This window comes from Apodemus sylvaticus, chromosome 13 (genome assembly GCF_947179515.1).
Source record: "Apodemus sylvaticus chromosome 13, mApoSyl1.1, whole genome shotgun sequence".
In the NCBI taxonomy this organism is placed as follows: Eukaryota; Metazoa; Chordata; class Mammalia; order Rodentia; family Muridae; genus Apodemus; species Apodemus sylvaticus.
In genome coordinates this window covers 23,505,129-23,530,601 of record NC_067484.1, presented here as the reverse complement: position 1 = coordinate 23,530,601, position 25,473 = coordinate 23,505,129, and the positions used below count along the sequence as shown (strand labels likewise).

The window sequence follows — 25,473 nt, the reverse complement described above, 5'->3', positions numbered from 1 at the left end:
CTTCTATGGCCAGTATCAGTTTCCATACAAACTGGGTGTGGCACGTGACTGTAGTCTTGGCACTCACAACTTGGGAACAGGAAGACCAGGGTTCAATGTTATCCTTGGCTACAGGACAAGCTGAAGGCCATCCTGGGCTTCGTGAGACCTGAAAAACAAAACAAAGCAAAAAACTGAAGAATCTGGTAAAAAAAAGAATCCCAGTGAAGCAGCAAGAGTCACGGCTAGATTGCCGTTTCTGGAGAAGAAACCATTTATTCGGAGTAGGAATGAGACAGTGTGGCAAAGGGGGTAAGGACTCAAAGGAGAGTTTCTGTACCAAACCAAGGGCTGAGCATGTTTCTGGGACAATTTTGAGGATACTGCAGAGCCTGAAACCCAAGGCAGGATAAGCCATCTCCAGGAAGTGTAACTCTGGCACCAAGCAGCCATTACACTCTTAATTTTGATCCTTCCCGAAGCACACAGCCCGCAGACTGGGCTCCTTCATTTGGAGCCCTTCAAGCAGGTACCACCGGTCCCTACCCTACAGCAATCATCTGGCCTTAAACACAAAGTGTGTGTCTAGTCTAGACTGCTGGGAGAGCAAGTCTCAGTTTCAGCAACACACACTTAGCAGTCTTCAAACTTCTCAGCCGCTTTCCTACAAAGACAGATGTCTTCAGTTTTGCTTGGTTTGTAGTTGATTCGGTCTTCATATTAAAACTGAATAGATCTAAAAGGCTAGGTTCAACAGTCAGCCTGCTATTGGGTGCACAAAACAATTTCAAAGAACCTTAAAACAGCCCTTTGTATCAAACTGCATCATAATCAGCAGCTAAGGAATAAATGAGAAATCCTATTCAGCTGCAAAGTTAATGTGTTGCTGGTCTGGGGAAGGGCAGAAGGAGCTGGCTTGTTTGATGGATATAGTGAAAAGCCCAGTCATATATTTATAGCAAAGAAAATCTAGAAGTTGCTTCACAAGCAAGATTTAATATAAGGCAATAAATTTAGGCCCAAATGGGAAGGTTGGTAAGTTTCAATATTTCCTGCCTTGTTCATAAATCACAATATTGATCACATATAAATTAATGCACGAATATATATTTGTGTATGGGGACACATGAAACCTCATTTATTATGTGAAAGTGAAAGAGAAAGCAACTTTTCTATGGTGAACACCTAAATTAAACCACTTAGCATCTTCGTAAGAATCTGAAATGAATCTCATCTTTGTGGACCTAGCATACATGATCTGTCTTTCCATTCTCAGTGGTGGACCAGTACTCTGGCAGCAGCTGTGCTTCAGAGCCTGGGAAAGCAAATTTAAGACAATTCACAAATGGCGAGGCTGCCAAGAGTTTCTATTTGCATTTACTATATTCCTTTCCAATAACCAATATGTCCACAGCATGTTTTATTTCGCTTTCTCCTTTGGTGGATATGCTTCTGTAAAAACCCTACTCAAACAAATTGAAACATCAGGCAATAATCAGTACATATTCTATAAGTGAATGTCACTGGTAGGTTTTAAAAGACTCAGTCCCCTTAAGACACCATTAACTATGCCCTGGTGGCAACTCTCAGGTGTAGTAAACCAGTGAAGAGCCACCAAACGGGAAAAGTAAGTAAGATTTCATAGGAAGGAGGGAAGGGAAGGGAAGGCATAGTGGAGGAGAAAGTTTATTATAGATAAAAGGGAGAGGGTAGGTAGGTAGAGGCAGGAACACCTGGCAGAGGGCAAAGTGTACTTGACCGGTCTAAGTCAAATCTGGGAGGCGGAGGGGAAGGAGAAGGGAAGAGAACCAAGTACGACAGCAGAAGGCCAAAGACACAAAAGGGGGCGGTAACAAAAATGTCTAGATACTGCTGCAAGAGCCTCTGGAGGAAGAGTAGCCAAGCCTCTGGGCTGGACAGTTCAGAGTAAGGGGTGGGGTATGCTAGGTAAATCCTGTAACTGGAAGGGATTGAGGGATGCTGGAAGAAACTAGAGGGAAGGTCCGCTCTGATATATTAAATAGGTACCTCGGCCTCCCCAACCCAACCCCACCCCACCCCCGTTTGAAACTAACACACATTTCACAAAAACTTCCGTAAACTCGGTCAAACCCAGGAACAGTTTTCAAACATAGTGCAACTTGATAACCTATTTGACCTTTAGAACTAGGCCTCTAGCACTGGAATCCTAGATCAAAATATTCATAATATGCCTCTTCTTGTCTTTGTGAGTGGTGGTGGTGGTAATTATCTTTAAAAACTTGATTTCTCTATGTGTAGCTCAGGCTAGCTAGAACCTGAGATAGTCCAAAGCCCAATCTCCAAGAGCTGTCATTGCAGACCTAGCCACCATGCCAGCTCTGTTTCTGTAATAGGTTGGGAATCCATGCTCCACAGCTACATCTACAAACAAGCATTTATGACAGCTAGAGCGAGCTTGAAACCCTGGGCTAACAGGGAAGGTTTAGTATTAGCTAAAATTCTCCTTTTGATTAGAGATGGAAAGAGGTTTCTGCAAATGGCTCTTGGATCACAATAGTGAACGGAAGCCATTAATTGCACTTTTTTTAAGAGCACTGTGGTGGTGATAGGAGCCAAGAATACTACAGTTGAGTCATCATCAAACTGTATGCAACACGGTCTACAGAATGAATCCAATACAGTGGGGAGAGGAAGACACACTTCAAACTTCAAGAGAGCTCGAGTTTTTCCGTGGCAAAATGTACCTGATTCGTGGCTGGTGTGTAGTAAATTGAATCGACCTATGCTATAGGTGGAAAATGCTCTGAAAGATTTAGCGTGAAGGGGGAAAAATGCTCTAATTGTAGCATTACGTCGCTTACATGTTAAAATGACAGTATTTAGGACGCAGCGAAGGAGGTGTTATATTAATAATGGGGCCACTAGAAACTTGAGGGTTCCACTGTTGCTTGAATTCTCTTAGACCACGCGGGAAGTCTAGGCTAGCCTGAAAAGGTCTAGCTGGTACTAAATAAAGGGAGGGGGAGGGCTTGGGTGAGCAAGGCTGAGGGCAGGGCAGGGCAGGGCAGGGCAGGGCAATCCCAACTCATTCCCTTTCAAAAGCCCCAAGACTTAAAATTTCAGCTCTCGGGGCCCCAGACTAAGGAACCAGCGCCGCGAGGGAAGTTTAGCTGGCCCTGCGTGGGCGGCCACCCTGAGGGTGGAGCAGTCCCGGGTAGAGGCGGAGAAGGCCCAGGAAGAGCCACGCGGCTCAGGAAATCACCCCCGCGAGTGGCCAGGCAGACTCTCCGGCCCCGCCTCCGACAGCTCACAAGCCTGAAAGGCAGACGCTTCCGCACACCGCCCAGCGGCCCATGCCTGCAGCCCCAAAGCCCGACTTCTCACGCCGTGCCTTCCCTAGCACCGACCCAGGCGGACCACAGAGAGAGAAGCAGCGGGGAAAGCCCTCGAGTCTGCGCTTGAGCCGCACGCGCCTGCGCTTAAGGCCCGCTCCGCCCTCTTTGCCGCTCCACTCACGTGCCTTCCTCCCGCCCCGTTCCCTGGGCACCTGGGTACGTCACAAAGAGTGGCGTGTAAATCGAACAATCCAGTTGCTCCCCTCGAGAGCACGGTGGAAGGAGGGAGGGGCGAAGGGAGGGACGGAAGGAGCCGGCTTCGAAGACTGGCTCCTTCTCGTCATCCAATCAGAACGGTCTGGGGTGCGGTGGGGCGGGGCCCGAGAAGAGGGCGGGGGTGGGGCTGAGGGAAAGGAGCGAGAAGGCTGCGGGACGAGAGGGCGGGCTCCCGGAGATTAAAAGCAGCCAATCAGAGCGCGCCGGCTTCATTCGGAGAGCAGCGTGGGGCGTCGCCGCCGCCGCGCGCGCCGGGGGCTGGTTAAGGCCATGAAACAAAAGAAACCCTGAGAGGGGAGCTGCTGCGGTCCCCACCCACCCACCTAGTTACCTACCTCGGCTCGATCCCCGGCCCCTCCACCCCGCCCTCGCGCGCTCCGGCTGCCCTGGCGCTCCTCAGCCCGGGGCGCGGGCACCGCCGCCGCCGCCGTCGCCGCCGCCTCCCCCGAGGAAAGGTGTTTGCGCGCTGAACAGGGCCCGGGCCCTGTCCGCCATGGGGCCCGCCGCTCGCCGCGCCTGACGCGCCTGCCGCCGCCGCCGCCATTGACAGCGCGCCGCCGCGATGCCAAGCGGCAGCTCCGCGGCCCTGGCCCTGGCGGCGGCTCCGGCCCCCCTGCCGCAGCCGCCTCCACTGCCGCCGCCCGCGGGAGGCCCGGAGCTCGAGGGGGACGGGCTGCTGCTGAGGGAACGCCTGGCCGCGCTAGGCCTCGACGACCCGAGCCCGGCGGAGCCCAGCGCCCCGGCGCTCAGGGCCGCGGCGGCGGCGGCGCAGTGCCAAGCCCGGCGGGCGGCCGGGCTAGCTCCGGAGGAGCCCGCTCCGCCCGGCCGCCTCGCGACCTCCGAGACGGCGGAGCTGGAGCTGGAGGTGGATGAAGAGGAGGGGGAGGAAGCGGAGCTGGACGGAGAACTGCTGGAAGAGGAGGAGGAGCTGGAGGAGACTGAGGAGGAGGACCGGCCGTCGCTGCTGCTGCTGTCGCCGCCCGCGGCCACCGCCTCCCAGACTCAGCCGATCCCGGGCGGGCCCCTGGGGTCGGTGCTGCTGCCGGCCGCGGGCTTCGATGCCCGGGAAGCGGCGGCCGCGGCGGCGGGGGTGCTGTACGGAGGGGACGATGCCCAGGGCATGATGGCGGCGATGCTGTCCCACGCCTACGGCCCCGGCGGCGGAGCCGCCGCTGCTGCCTTGAACGGAGAGCAAGCGGCCCTGCTGAGAAGGAAGAGCGTCAACACCACCGAGTGCGTCCCCGTGCCCAGTTCCGAGCATGTCGCTGAGATTGTCGGACGCCAGGGTGAGTGCGCCGAGGTCTGTCTGGGCACGGCCCTGGGAGTGGGTGGGAGACGAAAAAGACGAGCGTGCGGCGGAAGAGTGAACCCGGAGAGTCCCCCGAGTCTTCCGAGAAGGGGTCTGGGAAGGAAGAACCGAGGGTCGCCGAGAAGGGGACGGGTCACCTTGCGAAAACCCACGCCGTTCCGTTTCTTCCGCCGGACAAGAAGTGTTAAGTTTCTTGGGCCACCCAGTCTAGTGGTGTTCACTGTAATCGGTGTATTCGTGGAACACCAGGCTGGCGCAGCCCCAGAAACCTCAGTAAAGGTGGTAAGGTCAGGTCAGAAGTTGCGGGTTACGGTGTTGTTTCCGAAAGCTTCGAGATTGGAAGTTTGTGTAGCCGTGTGAAAGTAATCAGCCTGCCTTAAAACTGCTTCTGCTGAAAAATGGACCGACACGGAGGCATGTGCAAAGCTTTTCCGAGAGGGAAGAGATGTTCAAGTGGCCGTATCACCTCCTCCCTCCGCTATTCAGAAACTTGACTTTAGAAGAGCACCCCAACTTTGTTGATCCTAGGTACTCAGTGTTCACATTTCTCTTCTCAAAAAGCGGTAGTGTCAGTCTTTTAGAACACTTTAGCTTGTACCTTGTACCGTGAAGGGAAAACTGGGCATTTAGGTAATTAAGGAACTTTATGCATTTGTGCAGTTTTTGATAAATTTTCTTCACTTGCTAGCACACCCGTTCTGCAGACAGACTCCTCCCACATTGTTCAGACAAAGGACCTATGTCTCAGATTCCAGGAGTAGGTTTGTGAAGGTGGGGGAAGGGGAGGCACAGAGGACCTCGGTATCCGACATTTTTAGGGAAGGTTCTGTATGCTTCAGTTTAGTTTTTGCCCCTTTTTAATACCTGCTGCTGCTGTAATACAGCATGGTTGATATATGCCTCCTGTTGAGGTCAAATAGAGATGATGGCACTGCTGGTGGAATGATCTCATTTTCCCAAGTGGCCTAAAGTACACATAAATAAGAGATTGGTGACTTCACATGTGAGAAGTGGCTCTCTTTGCTAGGATTTTGATAAGAAAAGCCTAAGTGGTACCTGGACAGAAAAAAAGAAAAAAAAATGAGCTTATTTCAGACTGTTTTGACTAACCAGTTTCACATGTCTCACTTGCCAGTAGGAGCTGATCGGGATAATAGCTCATGAGGAAAATCTTTTATGTATGTGAAATAAAAATGCATTATATTTATAGATCCATAATGAGTGGCTTTTCATTTAATATCATTGAAAGAGCACTTGAGTTTGCTGGATAATGAGTTTATAAAAATTAAGCTAAAAATTTGAGGCTGATTTTTACAGAATTTCTGCTCTTTATTAAAAACTAACCATCTAATAGAATGACACGCAAGTAATTACATGAAGACAACAGTGCTACACGCAAGAACATGACCCATAGAGAATGCAACTTAGCAAAGATGCAAATATTAAACAGCATGAGGGAAGTGGAGGGCCTGCTAGGAGGTGATTGGAAAATTACCCAAATTTCATTACTGATTAGAATATGGTAAAGTGGGTGGATGGAAATGGTCTGGGAAGTGATTGCTGAGGCTGTGGAATGTAGAGATTTGGATGACATACTGGGGAAACAACACAACTTAATTCAATGTTCATGTGCTTGCCTGCCGGAGCAAAGGAAACCGTTTGCTTGCTAGTTTTACCACATGACAAGGTACTATATCTTGGTAGATTTAGTTTAACATGAACTTTTGTCCTTTACATTCTTAAGCACCTTAACTATTAATTGGAAGTATTTATATAAATTGAAATGGCAAGCTTTTATTTTGTGCTATTTCATGATACTTGTCTTACTTTTTCTCTTGGGCTGTGCTTATCGGTTAGTAAAGAAATAAATCTCTGTCTTAGAAATGGAGACAAATTGCTGACTGTTCTTGTACTCAGTATTTCCTAGAGTTGTCGGTACTGTTAAAAGTATGTCATCTTCCTCTCTCTTATCTTAAGAGCAGAAAGTCTGTCTCTTTTCCTGCTTTGAACCATTCAACTAGTGGATCATTGACCCCTTTGCCATCCCCACACCCCAGCAGCATGGTAATAAAACCTGTATCTGCTCACTCCTGGAGAGAACTAAGTGACTTCTAATAGTCAAATCTTTTTACTGTGCAAAAACTACTTGTTGGGAGTGCCTGTCTGAGTTTTTTAAAGAGTTGGGGGGTGGGGTAGATCATTTTGAGTTTTTTGTTTGTTTTGGAGAGCTAAATGTACATCCTTAAGAATTAACCATTCCTGCCATCTCATTCATTACCTGAAGTCATGATTTTCTCTTTGACATCTCTTAATTAGTTTTGGAAATAATTATGTCACAGATGGAGACATTCATGACTTCAGCTCTGAAGCAAAGTATAGGATAAATGGAAATCTGAGTCATACAGGCAGCTTAGCAAAGTGCTGGAGCACTTGGGGATAGCCTCTGGTTCCCTTTGACTTTCAAAAAAAAAAAAAGACATTGCTCTTATTTTGTTTTTATCAGTGAAACAGGTTTTCATCATGTAGCCTAGTTGCTGGGCTCACAACCATGTACCTCTATACCTAACCTCAGACAACCCCTTCCCCCTTGTAAAAAGTTTTATATGTGTATGAGTGTGTGCCTTCATGTATGCATGTGTGCCTAGTACCCAAAGAGGTCAGAAGAGAAGGGTGGGGTCCCTTGGCACTGGAGTTAAAAATGATACGTCACTATATGGTGCTGGGAAACAAGCCCAGATTCTCTGCAAGGGTCACAAGTGAGGGTTACTAAATGCTTGAACTATCTTTCCAACCCCAAGACCATGTTTCTTTTTTAATTCTGTATCTGTGTATGTGAGTGCAGATGCCTGCAGAGACTAGAGTCAGATACCCCTGGAGTGGAAAGCACAAGCCACCTCATGTGGATGCTGGGAACTGAACTCAGATCCCCTCAACCTGAGCCATCTCTTCATCCCTCCTCTCCATGGACCAGTTTTAACAGTGATGAAGACTGGCAGAGTATTTGACCTCCGGTTTATCCCCAGGAACAATATGGCCTTTGTGCACATTAAATTGGTCTTACGACTGTCGGATTTTTTAAGTGTTGTCTTTGTTGTGAAACTATATTAACAGTTGTAATAAATTTTACTAATTATATTTAATAAGATAAATTAGGAATTAGAGATAATAATAGAAAATTTAAAATATAGACATCAAAATAAGTCTAAGGCTGAGAAGATGGCTCAAAATAGGTAAAATGCCTACTTCACAAGCATGAGGTTCTGGAATGAAATCCCTAGCATTCATGTAAAAAGCTGGTTCTGGTGCCACATAGCCATAATCCTAGCCTATGAGACCTGGAGGGTCCTGAAGACTTGCTAACCAGCTAGTCTAGCCATTGGGCTCCAGGTTTAGCCAGAGACCTTGTCTCAGAAAAACAGGGTAAAGAACCATAAAGGAAGACATGCAACATCAACTTCCAGCCTCCACATGGGCATGCACAGGTGTGCACACACTAAAAACATTGAAAGATCTCATTTTATAAATAGGACATATCTCCATTTTTAAGTGTAGTGCCTGCAAAACATTAATAGTAGTTGACAGGTTTAACTGATGACAACAGGTTTTATTATAATTACAGTAGAACTTAGAATCTATTCTTTACTATCAATTAATATTAAATGCTATAAATTGAGTTTCAGCTACTTTTGATATGACTTTAAGTGATAGTATACAGTTTTTAACCTTACAGGTCTAGAAGGTTTCTTTTAGTTGTGTACTCTGCCCCCCTCCAAAAGTTGTACCCCATTATACAGTTTACACATATCACTGTAAACAATCTATTCTAAGAAAAATGTACATCATATAAAACCTTTAACAAATAAGATAAATTGAAATTTTTTTTATTGTTTTTAATCTGTGTGCTGATACTCTTATACTCCAGATGTCACTGAGTGCTAGACCACTTAGAAAACTAATTCATTGACTGAGCTGTCTTGGTAACCACTCTCTCCACTGAAGTGTGTAGTGGGGTGTGGGGAAGCCTTCCCATTGCTTCAAGCTGTCAGTTGCATTTGATTAGGAGAAACAGAGTACTTTGCTGTGCACAGATTTCCCATTGAGAAGTACATACTTATTTCACTAAAAAAAGAGTTTCAGAACAACACTAAAGTCATAGTATCCCCCACCCCTGGGAAAGAACTACTGGATATTTTACCAGTGTCATGTAACTGTTAGACATTTTGCAGATGTTCAACCTGAGGTTCTAAAAGATAGTTTATATACTTAATAGATATTTAACCCAGGACCCCATGTATGCTAGACAAGGTTTAGGCCAGTTTAAACAGTGTTATTTTCACTATTAGTAATTTAAACTCAAAATGAAAATTTTGGGGGAAAAAAAACTAAATATGTTTGCAGTTAAAAGTTTCTAGGGAAAAGTTTCCAGTGGTAGAGCATTTACCTACCATGCATGAGATGAGAAAGAAGAGGTAGGATCCTGTTTTAGGAAACACCAAATAATAAATCATGGTTAAAACCCCCATTGTTTTTTGTTTTGTTTTGGAAATTTTAAGTGTTTTTCTTGTGATGGCTTCTTGCTATGTAGCCCTAGGCTAGATTCCTGCTTCAGCTTTTAACTTAAGATATCACTAGTTACTATATATAGAGATTTGTAAAATTCAATGTGGTAATTAAGCCTTTAAGCTACTTGTTTTTAATCCAGGGGTGCTTCCAGTCAAATTCAGATCTCTGTCCCAGCCTTATGACTGCTAAGATTATCATACCCAGACAATAATTTTCTAATACTAAAATTACCAAGCCCATCTTAGTTAAATATGTGCATAGTATAATGCTATTTGAATAGTTGTCTGTGACCTATTTTGAGAATTTTTGTTACTCTCCAGTCTATAGACTCTTTAATGCAAGTTTTTTGTTGTGTTTTGTTTTGTTTTTTGATTTTCTGAGACAGGGTTTCTCTGTGTAGCCCTGGCTGTCCTGGAACTCACTCTGTAGACCAGGCTAGCCTCGAACTCAGAGATCCGCCTGCCTCCGCCTCCCAAGTGCTGGGATTAAAGGCGTGCACCACCACCGTCCAGCTTAATGCAAGTTTTTTAAAAGAAGCACTCAGAATGTGTAGTTATTGCCTTTCTCTAGTAAGCAGAAGACTAATCACTGAAAGTAAGGAAAGCCTTATTTGACCACACATAGTAGCATGAAATAGTAAGACTTACTTTTAAAGTAATGAAAAAGAGAATGTGTTACTGACACTTGCAGATGCAGTTGAAGTAAGACATGGATTTTGTCATGCACGGTGTTCCCTCTTTATACACACTTCACCTTTGCCTTCTCTAACGTAATGGTAACTTAATCATTGTTGCTTATGACTTGGGATAAATCCTTTACACCAACTTTTTTTTTTTTTTTTTAATTTGGAGAAAACCTGTTCCAGGTTCTGTTCTGACTAGCCCCAAACCTACTTTGTGCTGTGCAGATGAAATTTGAGATGCCATTAGTGTAAATTCATTGTGTAATTTAAAGTATACAGTGATAAATTCTATAAGGAGTAAGGTAAAATTTTTTGAACTTTTTAGATCAGAGTTTTCTATATTCCCCAAGCTGGCCAAGAACTACTGGGCCCATGTACTGTTATTGCCTCTAAAGTAGCAGAAACTAAAAGCACCTGCCACATTTCTTTTATATATCTGCAAATTCTAGATGAAATCTAAAGTTGTCATTTTAGTGTTTTACCTAAGATATACCAAATTTTTTAAGTTTATAGTATGTACTTCTAGCAAAATTAAGGGAGTCTTGAAGAGAATCGTCTACAGATAACTGATTCCACCTAAAATTTGTATTGTTTTGTTTCTGAGTGGTGCTAGATATCTAACCCAGGACCCCCGTGTATGCTAGACAAGGTTCTCTACCACTGAACTACATACCTAGTCTGGTAATTCTGAAAATTCTATTAACATTTTCTAAAGGGTATAAACATAAGATTTTTAGTATGGAAAACTTTCTTAATATTTGAACCTCTTCTCTAACATACTTATGAGGGAATTTTAGAATCTATAGTTTAGGAGAGGGAAGATGGTTCCCATTGGTCAACTCACAGATGCCTGTATTCCAGCTACAAGACCTCCTATGCCCTCTTCTGGCCCACTTGAGCCTCTGTACACACAAATGTATACAAACACTCACACAAATAATAAAAATACATCAAAAAGTTACTAGTCTATAGGTTTGAGCAGTTCTTTGAGGAAGGTTTATCATCATTCTTTTTTTTAACTTTAGACAACTCTAATTTGTAAATGTATAGATCTAGACTATCTCATAGAGCTCATATCCCGAAAGAACCCCTAAAGCCATGCAGAAGTAAACTGGATTTCAGATTACCAGTTAGATTGACTCCACATTTGTTCCAACTTTGAGTTTATAACACTTTTAACATCTTTCACAATCTAAATGTTTCACTTGAGTTTAATGCATGTGTGCACATATGCAGGTGTGCATGCTTGCAAAAGCCTGAGAAGGATCTTAGGTATCTTCCCCGATCAACTCTTCCTTTTGTTTTTGTGAGATTGGGTCTCCTACTGAACCTACAGCTCCCCATTTTGGTTAGGCTGACTGACTTAAGAGGAAGCTGAGATCCACCTGTCTCCATGTCACAGCAGAGTTTTAGATGCAGGGCAGCTTTTGTAGATCTGGGGATTTTTTATTTATTTATTTATTTATTTATTTATTTATTTATTTATTTATTTATTTATTTGCGGTATACATACATACATTCTCTCTCTTCCTGAGCATAGAAATACTCTCTTTTTAGACTTAGCTAATGTTCATCAGACTTTAAAGATAAAATGCTGAAATTGAGTTCTTATAATGTGAAAGGATCTTTTGAATAGTCTATTGTAAGAGAAAAGGAACTTTATAAAATCAAATAATATGGCTCCTCTTGTTAACTATATTTACTATATTATGAAGCATGTGAAATAGTATTGTTTTTAGAGGAAAAGAATAAAGAGCAGTGAAAAGAGTGTGAAACTAAGATAATTTGGGTCTAAGATCTAACACAGCAGCTAAAATGCCCTCTGTTAAGTCCTTTCCTGCTCTTCCCAAAGGACCTGCTATAAAGAGAAGTGAAAATTCATGTAGGAGAGAGGGTTTAGAAAACTGGAGTGCTTTACACACCCAGACTGTTGCAGAGCTGCTTCAGTCTCCCTGGTACTAGATGAGTTTACTCATGGAATGTTGGTAAGAACTAGTGAAGGGATGAGGACAGTTCTTAAAGTGGAATGAGTGTGTTAGGGCTAGCTCCAGGAGAGAAGGATGAGAGATAGGGTGACCCTCGGGCCTTCTGCATGGCAGACATGTGCTTTACACTTAGCTCAGGACCCATTCGAGCAAGCCTTTTTAATAACATACTTTGTAACAACTAAATGAGGGAAACTATTTTTTTTCTTTATTGATATATTTTTTTACTTACATTTCAAATGATTTCCCCTTTTCTGGGTCCCCACTCCCTGCAAGTCCCATAAGCCCTCTTCCCTCCCCCTGTTCCTCCATCTACTCCTTCCTACTTCCCTGTTCTGGTATTCCCCTATACTGTTGCACTGAGTCTTTCCAGAACCAGGGGCCACGAGGGAAACTATTTTTAATACTACTAATTCCGCTCACATGACAAAGAGGTAGAGGCTTCATGACCTGTTTTTAAATTCACTAACTGATTCATGATGGTTTGTCCACATATCTTTGATTTTCAATACTTACTAAATCTTCCTTGAGGAAAAACTAGATAAACACATGTGAAAGGTGGTCAGTATCTGATTGTTCCAGTGTTTTCTTGTTTTTATTTTTTTTATGTACATTGGTGTTTTGACTGCATTTATGTCTGTATAAGGGTATCAGATCCCCTGGAACAGGAGTTACAGTTGTGACATGCCATGTGAGTGCTGTTTTTCTGAAAGACAAGCCAGCTCTTAACAGATGAGCCATCTCTCCAGCCCTTGTTCCAGTTGTATTTTATTTGAACTAGATCATAAATTATTTCCATATGGTAGCTGTGACACTGAGTTAATCTATTGTTGTGTAGGGGGGTTGTATTTCATACTGATGTACTTCCTTGTGAACGCCAAAGATCAGCAATGGGTGTCGGTGTTGAAGGTGAGAGATGGAGAGGGGAGGGAGCATCAAATCATCTGGAATTGAAATTACAGTTAGTTTTAAGATGACTAATATGAGTGCTAGAAACCAAACTAGGGTCCTCTGGGATAGCTGCAAGTACACTCTACCATTGTGCTCACTCTCCAGTTCCCTAACTTGTTTTTTGATGTAGTCTCTCACTGGCCTGGAGCTGCTCAGAGAGGCTGACTGGACAGCATCCCCAGGGAGCTATGTGCTCTGAGATTGCAAGTGCACACCAGCATGTCTGGCTTTTTATGTAGGTTTTGAGGATTGAACTAAGTTCTTGTTTGCATTACAAGCACTTTACCATTAGCTGTCTTCCTATCCATGTTTGATGAACTTAAAAGCCATACACAAAATTTCTATTTTTCAAAGTTCCATTGTGTTAATTGGGAAGAGAGAGTGGTATGTATGCTAGGAAGGTATTCCAAGTTATTTAGGAAAAGATCTGAATAAGAAATGGAACAGGAACTGCACATGTTTATGAAATGAGAGAGATTAAAAATAATTAGTTTTTGCCACTTAATGCTAGGAGGAAAATGAATTTACTTCAAGACCAGTCAATTCTGTTTTTCTTGAAGATAATGTGAGCTATTCAAGCTTAAACCTCTTCTTCCCATTTTTATTTAAAGAACATCTGCATAATTTCCCAGTGTTTGCAGAGGACTACCAGAAGTTTAAATGGGCATGGTTTTGAGATGTATCTTTAAGGGCTTAAGTTTTCTTAATTCAATGTATACATACACACACTGCCCTAATTTGTTAAATAATTGGAAAGTATAATGAGTGTAATTTCTGAAAAACAAACTTGATTGTAAAAAAGATCAGGAATACCAGATGCCCTAGATAGCAAAATGCAAGTGGTTCCGGAAGGCCAGGTCTTGAATACTATCATTTTCTCCTTTTTTTTTTCTTCTGATTATTGTGATGGCATTTCATTTCAGATGAGGAATCTTTAATCGTTTTCCCCAAAATCTTTTGTACCTGCAAGATTATGTCCCTTATCTGACATTGGAGATGTCTCTCTCCCCATTCTTGTCACCTAAAGATACCAAAATGCTGAACTAGCATTAATATCCCCAGGGTACCAGTTTCCTGCTTTTGCACTTCCTCTCTACTTGACAAAACTTTTCAAGCCTCTTCAAAATACCTTTGAAGTTGGCCTGTACTTGTGTGTTGAGGACAGAGGTCAACATTAGGTTTTTATCTTCCAGCCACTCACCACCTTATCTTTTGAGACAAGATCTCTCAGTGAACCTGGAGCTCACTGATTGATCTAGATTAGCTTGCTCGCTAGCCTCGTGGATCCTAATTGAGGTTCTCCTGCATGTGTAGCAAGCTCTTCACCATCATCTCCTGGCCCTTGCAGCCTTCTTTCATGTGTTTTAAAGCAATAAAGCTCATCTCCTTTTGTGTGCTCCCACTGCTTTGTTAGCCTACTATTGCTCCTTAAAGTAACTATTAATTGCATCTCTTGGATGTGAACTCCTTGAAGTCAGAAATGACCATTATTCTTATTCTACTGGAAGTAAGCCCTGTACTTTTAAAGTAGCTGGGGGAGGGGATGACATTGGAATGGATAAACTCAGTCATTAAGCTGAACTAAAATTCAGGATTAGTAAAATGCTCTTGGAGCCCAAGAAGTGATTTAGATAGAAGCACCTTGACTGACACAGCCCTTCAGACAAATCCTGAAGAGACAGATTTCCCACTAAACTACTCACCTTTATATAGAGCCACATTAGTAAGAGTTCTTACAAATATTTAGCTTATAGTATGGGTTTTTTTCCTATTTGATCAATAACATTATCCTTTTTCTGTGTTTTTATGAATCTCCAAACCTATCCCTAGCCAAAAGCCATTTGATTACTATTCCTAAATTGGGTTTAAAATTCTAATAAACCGATACCTCTTTCAAAAGGTGGGGGCTTAGAAGAAAGGAAGGGGTGATATAATTATCAGAATAACCCCACATATCGAAAGATTTTTAACCCTAACCCACCATCACCACAAAAGAAATAGTTGAAGTGTTTGCTTCACTAGGTATGTTACAGGTGTGCTTAAGGGCATGGGCTTACCTATGTGAAGGATATCTAGGATTATCTGGTAAGCCCACTTGTGATCACATGAATTCCTAAAAGGAGAAAACTTCCCAGCTAGGTATGAGCTCAGGCTAAAGAAGAGAGATGAGAAGCTTGATCGCTGCTTCTGAGGACAGAGAAGAGTTAAAAGCCAAGGGATGTAGATGGTTCTAGAACTACAAACAGGTGAATTCTGCCACCAACCTAAATCTACAAGGAAACATAACCTCCTTAGAGCTTCCAGAAAACAAAACACAGTCTTACTACTGTTTTTATTTTAACCTTGTTGTGAGAGTTCTGTTGGTAGATAGTTCTGTTGGTTGATTGATTGGTTGGTTGGTTGGTTGGTTGGTTGGTTGGTTGGTAGGTAGGTAGGTAGGTAGGTAGGTAGAGATAGATAGATAGATAGATAGATAGATAGATAGATAGATAGATAGATAGATAGATAGATATTATATGGTAATTAGTGGTAGCATTGAAAAGCTATAGCAGAGCTAAGGAGATGGCTCAGTGGGTAAGAGCTCTTGCTGTGTAAACTTGAGGACCCGAATAGGTCCCAACTCTCATAAAAAGCTTGGCTTGGCCACCACCCTAAGTCCTGGTTCAATGAGACCTAGTCTTAAGGGAAAAGGGTCAACAATGATAGAGCAGGACATGTGATATACTCACACATACGTGCAGGGGGAGAGAACTAAAGCAAGTCAAAGAATCTGAGCTATAATTAAACTAAAAACAAACCTAATTAATATAGGATTGTATGTTTAAAGGTACTACTTAGTTCTGATTGAAAGCCTTTCACAGTGTCTTACAGGATAAATACTAGATAAAAATATAGTAAAGTAGTATTTTTATCTACTCTCACGGGGCAGAGATTACAGAGCCCTTAAAAGACTTAAGGACTTTATGGACTTTGTGGCTGAATAATCTTTATCATTACATTAGTTGCTTAAAACAATGCACATTTATCTCCGTTTCTGTAGGTCAGAAATCTGGGTGTGGTGTCTCTTGGTTCTCTGTTTCAGAGCTAACTGGGCTTAAGTCAAGGTGTTTAGCCAGAGGTATAGTATCCTCACAGGGTACATATCCTCTCTTACCTAAAGTTGCTGGCAGAATTTAGTTGGAAAATGAGAGTCTCTATCTTCCAGGTCTCAGTTCCAGAATACAGTTCCTTGCCATCATCACCATAGGCAATTCACAACATAGATAGTTTGCTTTCTTCCAGATGAGCTCATTTCTCACTTGTCTAAAACAAGATGGAAAAACTTTTCAAAGAACTCAAGATTAGGTCAGAACCTCCCTGGTAATCAGGATAATCTCTCCATTTAAAAGTGAACTGAGTCAGGTTTGGTAGTGCATGCCTTTAATCCCAGCATTCTGAAAGCAGAGGTTCTAGGCCAGCCTGGTCTACATAATGAGTTCCAGGACAGTCAGAGCTATATAGAGAGCCTCTGTCTCAACTTTGTTTAAAAACAACAAAATTAAACTGATTTAAGGCATACTTGCATCTCTAGAATCTCTTTCCTAAATTTGTGTTTGATTAACTCCACGCAGGAATGTTCTCTTCTAACTGGCCTGGAACTTGCTATATAGTCTAAGCTGGCCCCAAACTCACAAAACTACCTCTTTCCTTCTAAAATGTTGGGATTAAAGGATGAACCACTAACTTGTAGTTAGAATCTTGAAGCAGAAAATCATCTTAGAATTCTGTATTCAGGCAAAGCATGTGGCACATGCCTCTCCAAGCTCTCCAGAGGCTGAGTTTGAGGCTAGGCTGGGCTGAGTACTGGAGTGCTCTATCAGAAACAAATTTCCACTTACCATTCTGCCTACAAATGTATGCAACTCTGTAGTTTCATTTTTATTAACTATAAACTCCAGTAATCATATACACAGTGTTTCAATTCTTTATCATATACTACTTTTCCTGTTTTTCTTTCTGTGCATGTGTCTGGAGGTCACATCAAGTATTGGGGTATGTCTCAGGAACCATCCACCTTATTTTTTTGAGACCTTTGAGCCAGTCTGGTCCAACAAACCCCAGACATCCTCCTGGCTTTGCCTCTCCAGGCACTAGGATTAAACATGCATGCCACCATGCTTAGCTTTTTACTGAGACTCTAACGCAGGTCCTCATGCTATATAATAAGTGCCTTACTGATTGAGCTATCTTCCCAGCTCCCTGGGATGCCTTTTTTCTTGTTTTTTTCTTTTTTTTTTTAAACTGGAAAATATATAGATGGGCCATCTCTTCTTTTCTACCACCATCTAAATAAACCCTTCCATTTCACACCAGTTCTTTGTTGAAAATACATCATTTCATACTTGAAACTAGAAGGTGATCGTCAAAGCAACCAAATCTAATGATCATGACCCATGAGAAGAAGAATATTTTATATTGCAGCCCATCATACACATGTCCCATGAAAACACTGGGAATACACAAGAATCGGGGTTTTGTTGATTAGTTTTTAAATGGTACTTACAACACCTTGAAGTTTACTTCAACTCATGGTTTGAAAACTGAGCTTCCTCCTCTTCCTTCCAACTCCAGTCCCAACAAGAAAGCTGCCCTTTCTTTGGAAGAGGTCTCTTAACATTGAGAATCAAGATAGAATGTCTTGCATAAACCAAGGAGGGAGATAACAAGTTGGAGAGTTTATCCTGACTGAAACAGTACAATACAATTTTGATACTTGTTGGCTTTATCTATGGTATAGCAATATGGAAACAAATAGTTTGTATATTTGAAAATTGTAAAACTGAGTTTTGACTTTGAGATTATGAAATCATTTATCCTGCTGCTGTAATTTAAAAATAATTAGCAGTGCTAACCAAAGTCTTACTTAAACAAAAGTATTAAAATTATCATAAATTCTCATCATATTTATTTGATTTGAGTACACACTGAAAAGTAAGTCCCAGCCCCTCCAAATCAACTAGTTTACAAATACATTATATTACATTCTGCAGCTGTCTTAGCCTCATGCTGACCCAACAGTAAGTAATATAATACGGAAAGTATCTTGCACTTATCAGAATTACTTGAGGATCACTTCAACAATTGGGATTGTAGGTGCATGAGATAATTTTGGGATACAAACTGCCCAACAGTAAATATGTGTTCATCATCCCACTTGTGCATGTGGTCTTAAAATGTTGACATTGACAGCTGTAGGTACTGAAGAACTATAGCTTAGTTACTGAAGAAATAAGGACTTCCATCTGCAAAGCAATGCTCTGCTGTAAGCTGTTTCTTTTACCTGTGTGTCTCTTAGGGTTTAGTGTTTTAATTTATAATGGGAGAAATAGGGAGTATAAGTAAAATTAGCTTATGAGATGAGTTGCAAGCATTTAGATTTTTTAGCTACTTTTGATGTATTTTGCCATGCAGCAATTACTTTTGAATACATCACAATTTATCAGTGCCCTGTTGCTTTTGTTTAGTGTCACCTGGAGTTACCTTCTTAAAGTATCAGAATTTCAAATAGAAATTAAATCTTAAATACTCCTTAAGCTCGTTCTTCACCTCTCTACCTACAAAGAAATATTAAAACAAATTTGTTGTTCTCCTTAAGTTAATGTCACCTTTGAAAACTACCTGTTCCAGTAGTCCCTGCCTTTATAGTATGATTCTAGGAGTCATATTGTTCACAACTCAGCATAAAGAAGCCATATTGTGCTAAGTGAGGTTTCTTACAGTCTTACTCTATATTGAACTGCGACAAAATTTAGAAGAGAGGTGCTTGGTTCTGAGGTGTGTATTTGTGTTTGTTTTTGTTTGTTTGAGAGAGATGGGGTCAGTGACTTTAAAGACTTCATTTTTACTATCTTAAAAAAAAAAACAAACCTCCTTCCCCTGCTCTGAAAAACCCCTTTGTGGTAAGATGCCTGGCCTTTCTATCTCAGAAATAATTCAAAGCTAATGTATCCTGTCTTTCCACTGATCATGCATTAAATACCTGTTTTTTTAATACCACCCATAGGGTCAGATAAGTGTTCTATGTACCTGTAAGCTAGAGCTGTGATAGTTACTTAAATTACTGACTGACTCAGTAGGATTTTGGTTGCTTGGTTTGGTTGGGATGGGGGGGTATAATATGGTGTGTGATACAGTGTGGTATGGTGCTAGGGATTGAGCCCAACGGCCTTCTGTATGATGGGCAAGCATTCTATGGCTAAGCTCTGCTCCCAGCCCTCCACAGTGGTTATTTAGAACGGTGTCTGAATCTGTTGGTAGATACAAGTAAACATGGAAAGGAGACAAACCTAAACTCTTAATACTTTTTGCCCTTAATTGCCTGTGTTTTTCTGCTGGATGAACCATGGCTGCCTGTTATTAGGAATGAGTAGGGCGTTTGTTTGCTTCTTCTTCAGTTTATATGTTTGTTATAGGAGCCTTATTTAGATACCATCTCTCTTATTAGCACTGGGTTGCAAGGGCACCTGTGGTGGCTTTTCACATGGCACTAGGGATTTGAACTTGGTCTTCGTGCTTGTACATCAAAGGACTCTTAGCCACTAAGGCATGTCTGCAGCCCAAGAATGAGATTTTAGGAGGCTGCCTTTTTACAAAGCTGTAGCCCAGAGTGTAGACTCACATTTACACTGAATACAGTAAATGGTACTCTGAATATAGAAATAACCAGTTAGTATTTTACCATTCAGATTTTCTTAGGTACCTATGTCATTGTATGCTATCCAGTGTATTGTGATCTCAATTCTTAAGCCACTACCCCCACACCCCACAGCACCTACTATGAGGAAGATTTGACTGTGTAAAGAGACAAAAGATTTGCTGTGATCACATAGTTCATTTTACTGCAAAGTAAAAACAAATCAAACTCTTTTACTCAAAAGTAACCAATACCCATTTTAATGTAGTTGATTATACATGTAGTCTTACCATAGCACTTAGAAAAGTTTTCGTGTTTCAAAGTAGTATAAATTTGTTGTGATTTCTTGATAGAACACCATTCCTCCTGATATGCCCTACTGGATTAAGTGCTTCTCTTGAGATTCTGGTTGGGGCTTATGCTTATGAGTGAGGGTTGTTTTCTCTTTACCTAACAGTATAGTGCTTAAATTCTACTTGTTCTTTTATACCATGTAACTAGCAGTAAGATTTCTGAAAGTATAAGATGAAGGGGAAAAAAATAAGGAAACTTTTTGAGGAAGAATTGCTTCATCTTGATGCATGAATACATTTTGTTTTCAGAGAACCTGACTCTGGATTTTCAGAGTAATATACCTAATATACCTAAGGCCCACAGGGAAAAGGCTGTTTCTTTGTAACGTCTACCGTTTGTTGGAAGGAGGAGTAGGATCTCGATTAGTTTGTAGTTGTGATTCAAAAGTTCATGGTAGGTTAAGTTGCTTTAAATATGCTGTGATATTTAAATTGTAATATTTAAATATGCAGGAGACCCTTGTGTTCATTCCCTAGTACTATACACCACACACACACCCAAAAAACAGAAACAAATTAAAATTTAGTCCTTTCACTATGGATGACATTAGCAATATGGGACCAGAAACTGGAAGTCTTGAAATCTAAGGATCTAAGGGTTCAAGATAACATATAACAAAGCCCCAATGTTCTAATAGTGAAAATTAGCAACCTTCCTTTCCATTAATGTTACATGGCAATTCTATAATCTATGAAGACAGACATAATGGCATGATGAGAAGGCTCATCATTGAGGACAAGGCACCTAAACCAAAACTAGACAGTAATTAGGAGTTGAGCAAAACAGAGCTGGCATTAGAGAGGGAAGAGTGTAGTCATGGAAACAAGGGGGCATGGATATGCCATAGGTTAAAATATATGGCAGAGTTTAAAAGAGTGGAGAAATGGCTGTAGAGTAAAAAAGTCAGCAACCAACTGAAATACCCTCTGCAAAGAAGTGACCATATAACCCATGCTGTACTGAGAAAGCATCATCTTACTAAAGAGAATAACAAATAACTGCCGTAAGGAAATGCTTGGAGACCTTTGGAGTTGTGTATGTGTATTGCAGGCATGTGGGCTCAGGATTATGTATCTAAAAAGCCTTAGGTTTAGCTTAACCATTAGTGATTTGTTGAACAAGAAAGGAAGAAAGGGCTTAAGAAAAAGGCATGCACAAATTGTGGTTGCTGTCTTCAGTAGCACCTGTTTTGGAGGAAATAATTGTATGATATAGTCATGAGAATAAATTTATTCTGGGAATTTGCTTGTTGCTTTCTTGGAAAACTGTAACTCCAGAGATGTAAGCCATAGTTTTGTGTTTAACAGTTTGGTGACCTATTTAAAGTTAGGAATTGGGAAAAATTAAATGTGTCTCCTATGTTTTATTTTAACTTAGGTACAGTTGGAGGTTGGGACCAAAGCTTCTAGTTTGGGTTTAGAGCTGATGTTCCTTTAACCATTTTCCATGAGTCTTAAATATTTGTTTTTTTTTTTTTTAATCCATCAAGAACTTTACAACAGGAAAAAATTATTTTACATTACTGTTTTTAATCCTATGCTTTTGTGGTTGTCTCCCTGGAATTTAACTAGGAGCTGAAGAAAGAGAGACACTAGCCATGAACATTATTGTCAATAGAATTTTACAAAGGAGTCATGTTAAAGCAATAAAATAAGTCAAGTGAAATTTGTAGAGTATGTGAAAATTAAAATTCCTGGACTATGAAAAGACCATAGATTCCTACGTCACATGATCTTATCTCAAGCTTTGCCCCTGTGGTAGTATTTTTTTGCCACCAATTTATCTTTGCAAAGTAAAAATTTGTTAGTATTATAAAACTCAACCCTACTGATTTATATTTTACCTATAGACTATTTTGTCCTTTTTTTCAGTGAATGGCTGAGAGAGAGACTAGACTTCTGAGTTGAGATAAAGAAACTATTAACAACTGTTCTAAAGAGCATTTATAGAATTTTTCTTAGTTTGCCTTTACAAATATTTTTAAAGTAGATACTGATTCCGAAATGTTTTCTTTTAACAGGTTGTAAGATTAAAGCACTGAGAGCCAAGACAAACACGTATATCAAGACACCTGTTCGTGGTGAAGAGCCCGTTTTTGTAGTCACTGGACGGAAAGAAGATGTAGCCATGGCCAAAAGAGAAATCCTCTCGGCTGCAGAGCACTTCTCCATGATTCGTGCATCTCGAAACAAAAATGGCCCTGCACTGGGGGGGTTATCGTGTAGTCCTAATCTGCCTGGTCAAACCACAGTCCAAGTCAGGGTCCCCTATCGTGTGGTAGGGCTAGTGGTTGGACCAAAAGGAGCAACAATTAAGAGAATTCAGCAACAGACCCACACATACATAGTTACTCCAAGCAGAGATAAGGAGCCAGTCTTTGAAGTCACAGGGATGCCCGAAAATGTTGATCGAGCACGAGAAGAAATAGAGATGCACATCGCCATGCGAACAGGGAACTACATAGAGCTCAATGAAGAAAACGATTTCCATTATAACGGTACGGACGTGAGCTTTGAAGGTGGCACTCTCGGCTCTGCATGGCTCTCTTCCAATCCAGTTCCTCCAAGCCGAGCAAGAATGATGTCCAACTATCGAAATGATAGTTCTAGTTCTCTAGGAAGTGGTTCCACTGATTCCTATTTTGGAAGCAATAGGCTAGCTGACTTTAGTCCAACAAGCCCGTTTAGCACAGGAAACTTCTGGTTTGGAGATACGCTACCATCTGTAGGCTCAGAAGATCTTGCAGTAGACTCGCCTGCCTATGACTCTTTACCAACATCTGCTCAAACTATCTGGACTCCATTTGAACCAGTTAACCCACTCTCTGGCTTTGGGAGTGATCCTTCTGGTAACATGAAGACTCAGCGTAGAGGAAGTCAGCCATCAACTCCTCGTCTGTCTCCTACATTTCCTGAGAGTATAGAACACCCACTTGCTCGAAGGGTTAGGAGCGACCCACCTAGTACAGGCAACCATGTTGGCCTTCCAATATACATCCCTGCTTTTTCTAATGGTACCAATAGTTACTCCTCTTCCAATGGTGGTTCCACCTCTAGCTCACCTCCAGAATCAAGAAGAAAGCACGACTGTGTGATTTGCTTTGAGAATGAAGTTATTGCTGCCCTAGTTCCATGTGGCCACAACCTCTTCTGCATGGAATGTGCCAACAAGATCTGTGAAAAGAGAACGCCATCATGTCCAGTTTGCCAGACAGCTGTAACTCAGGCAATCCAAATTCACTCTTAACTATATATATATACATAAATACTATATCTCTATATGGACTCGTAAAGGCATGGGTATAATGGTACCCCCAGTAAACTTCCTAATGAATTCTTATGACTGTTATCAGGCTTTATTGGGATTAGGCTAAAGTTGTTAGTACACTTATAAAAGGCTGCTATGGTAACACTAAACCTAAGTGGTCTCTTGTCTATTAGTTTGGTTTGAATTATTAATACTATCTTGTAGACTCAGAGACATAGCTTGTATAGGAATTGTTAAAGCTGAAGTTGTATTTGGCTGTGTAACCTATGAGCAAAAATGTATCCATCTGAGATTGTAGTCAGTGGGTCCCAAAGCCTGGCCTCATTAAGAGTTTATGGAGGGTGCCTGGCATCACAGGTGACTGACACTTCCAGTGCTGCCTTCTTCACACTGCCAGTTTTGACAAAAACAGGTTTGTTTTTTTATTTTACAACAACTTCTGCCTAATTCTGCAGGATTGCAAGTAACTTTTTAAAGCATTGTGATTACTTATTAGTAATAATAGGGCTGATGGCAGTTTACTAGATCACTGGTTATAATTTGGGACAAAAACTGCTACATTGACTTTCATCTCGCCCAGAGTGCTCAAGGCTGGTATGTTCAGTGGATCAGGAATACAGTTGTCTTTGATTGTGAATTCCTACCCATTGCCTCTATCAGTGAATGTGGAAATGGCCGCCTGGGTTTCCCATTTCAGGATGGGCTTTGGGAAGCGCCTGTATTGGCTGAATATTTGAGAATGCAAACATTCCATTCATTAGTCTGATCAAGCTATTAATTAATATTTAGACTGTAGCTCAAATGTGAAACGTCTTTGTTCAATCCATATTTGTCTTGCACATTATAAATATATTTTTATTTTTTAGTAACGTAGGGGATGGGAGGGAGATAATAATGCCCTTGGCACGATTCCTGAAAGCAGCTGTGACAACCTCCAATCAGTTTACTTCATTTCAGACCTATCTCCAATCACAAGGAAAGGTTTCTTTAAGACACACTTGTACATTTCACCTGTGGATGTTTTAACGTCATCCTCAGTATGTCCCCAAATTTGCTGGTATTGAAAGGACAAAACATTATACTGGTGGGTTTTTCTACTAATTATTTTTTGAAGCGTTATTTTCCCAACACAAAAGAGCTTTTTTTCTCAGTATAACAAAAATTGAAATCTTACATGTATTCAATAGTAAATAGACAAAATTTTATTTTTTATTTCCACTTGAAGAGTTACATTTCGTATAAAGTTTACAAATAACGGTTTTTATTTTGATTTTTCAGTATAAAAAGTTGCCTTGATGGCATATTATGATGTAATGCTAATTGCTTGTAGGATAGTTGATTGTCAGTATTGAATCTTAATCTCTAGCTACCGTCTTGTAGATATGGACGAATGTCACCAAGCATGTGTTTCATATTTTGTTGCATCGTACACTGCAACTAATAAGCCAAGGAATCGACATATATTAGGTGCGTGTACTGTTTCTAAAAACCACAAACTAAGAATGATAAATTATCAATATAGTTTAGTATTTGCTAATTTTACTACACTCTTTTGTTATGTATATGTAGGGAAGTCATAGGGATTATAAATTCAATTTGAGTAAAGTTTAAAACCATATATTTTATGATAAAGGGCCTTTAACTTAAGATGGCCAAAGCACTGATATTATATATTTGCTGTAAAGAGAATTATAAGAGTTTTATTTTTCTGATATTAAAAGTTACTTAATAAAGACTTGTTTCCATTAACTTGAATGTATTCTCCTTGGTGTTTTTTCATATAACTGTTAGCATTTCATCTTAGATAACATAGTTACTTACCAAATTTTCCTACTTTTTAACTTATGCTCTTGCTTGTAATGTGAGAGAGAGTAGAGGGTGGGTGTATGTATGTGCATGCTCCTGGTGTTAAATGTGTCATTTCTAGTCTACATTTACCTGTTCTGTGGCTGTCAACCTTACTTTTTGAGACAGGTTCTCTTACTGAACCTGGAGCTCATTGCTTCTGGTAGATTGGCTCTCCAGAGAGCTTCAGGGTTCACGTGACTAGGCCTACCTCACTCCACCCCCAGGACTGGTACTGTAGATACGCCCTGCTGCACATGGTTTTCACATAG

At 41.2% G+C, this 25,473-nt stretch overlaps 1 protein-coding gene across 1 annotated transcript; it reads left to right on the top strand.

The window, feature by feature from the left end:
* The first annotated feature begins 3,790 nt into the window (after positions 1–3,790).
* On the top strand, positions 3,791–25,111 carry Mex3c (mex-3 RNA binding family member C). Its single transcript, XM_052155608.1, has 2 exons — positions 3,791–4,858; positions 22,110–25,111. The coding sequence occupies exons 1-2, from the start codon at positions 4,135–4,137 to the stop codon at positions 23,333–23,335; spliced, it is 1,950 nt and encodes a 649-aa protein (XP_052011568.1). The 5' UTR covers positions 3,791–4,134; the 3' UTR covers positions 23,336–25,111.
* Positions 25,112–25,473: the final 362 nt, after the last annotated feature.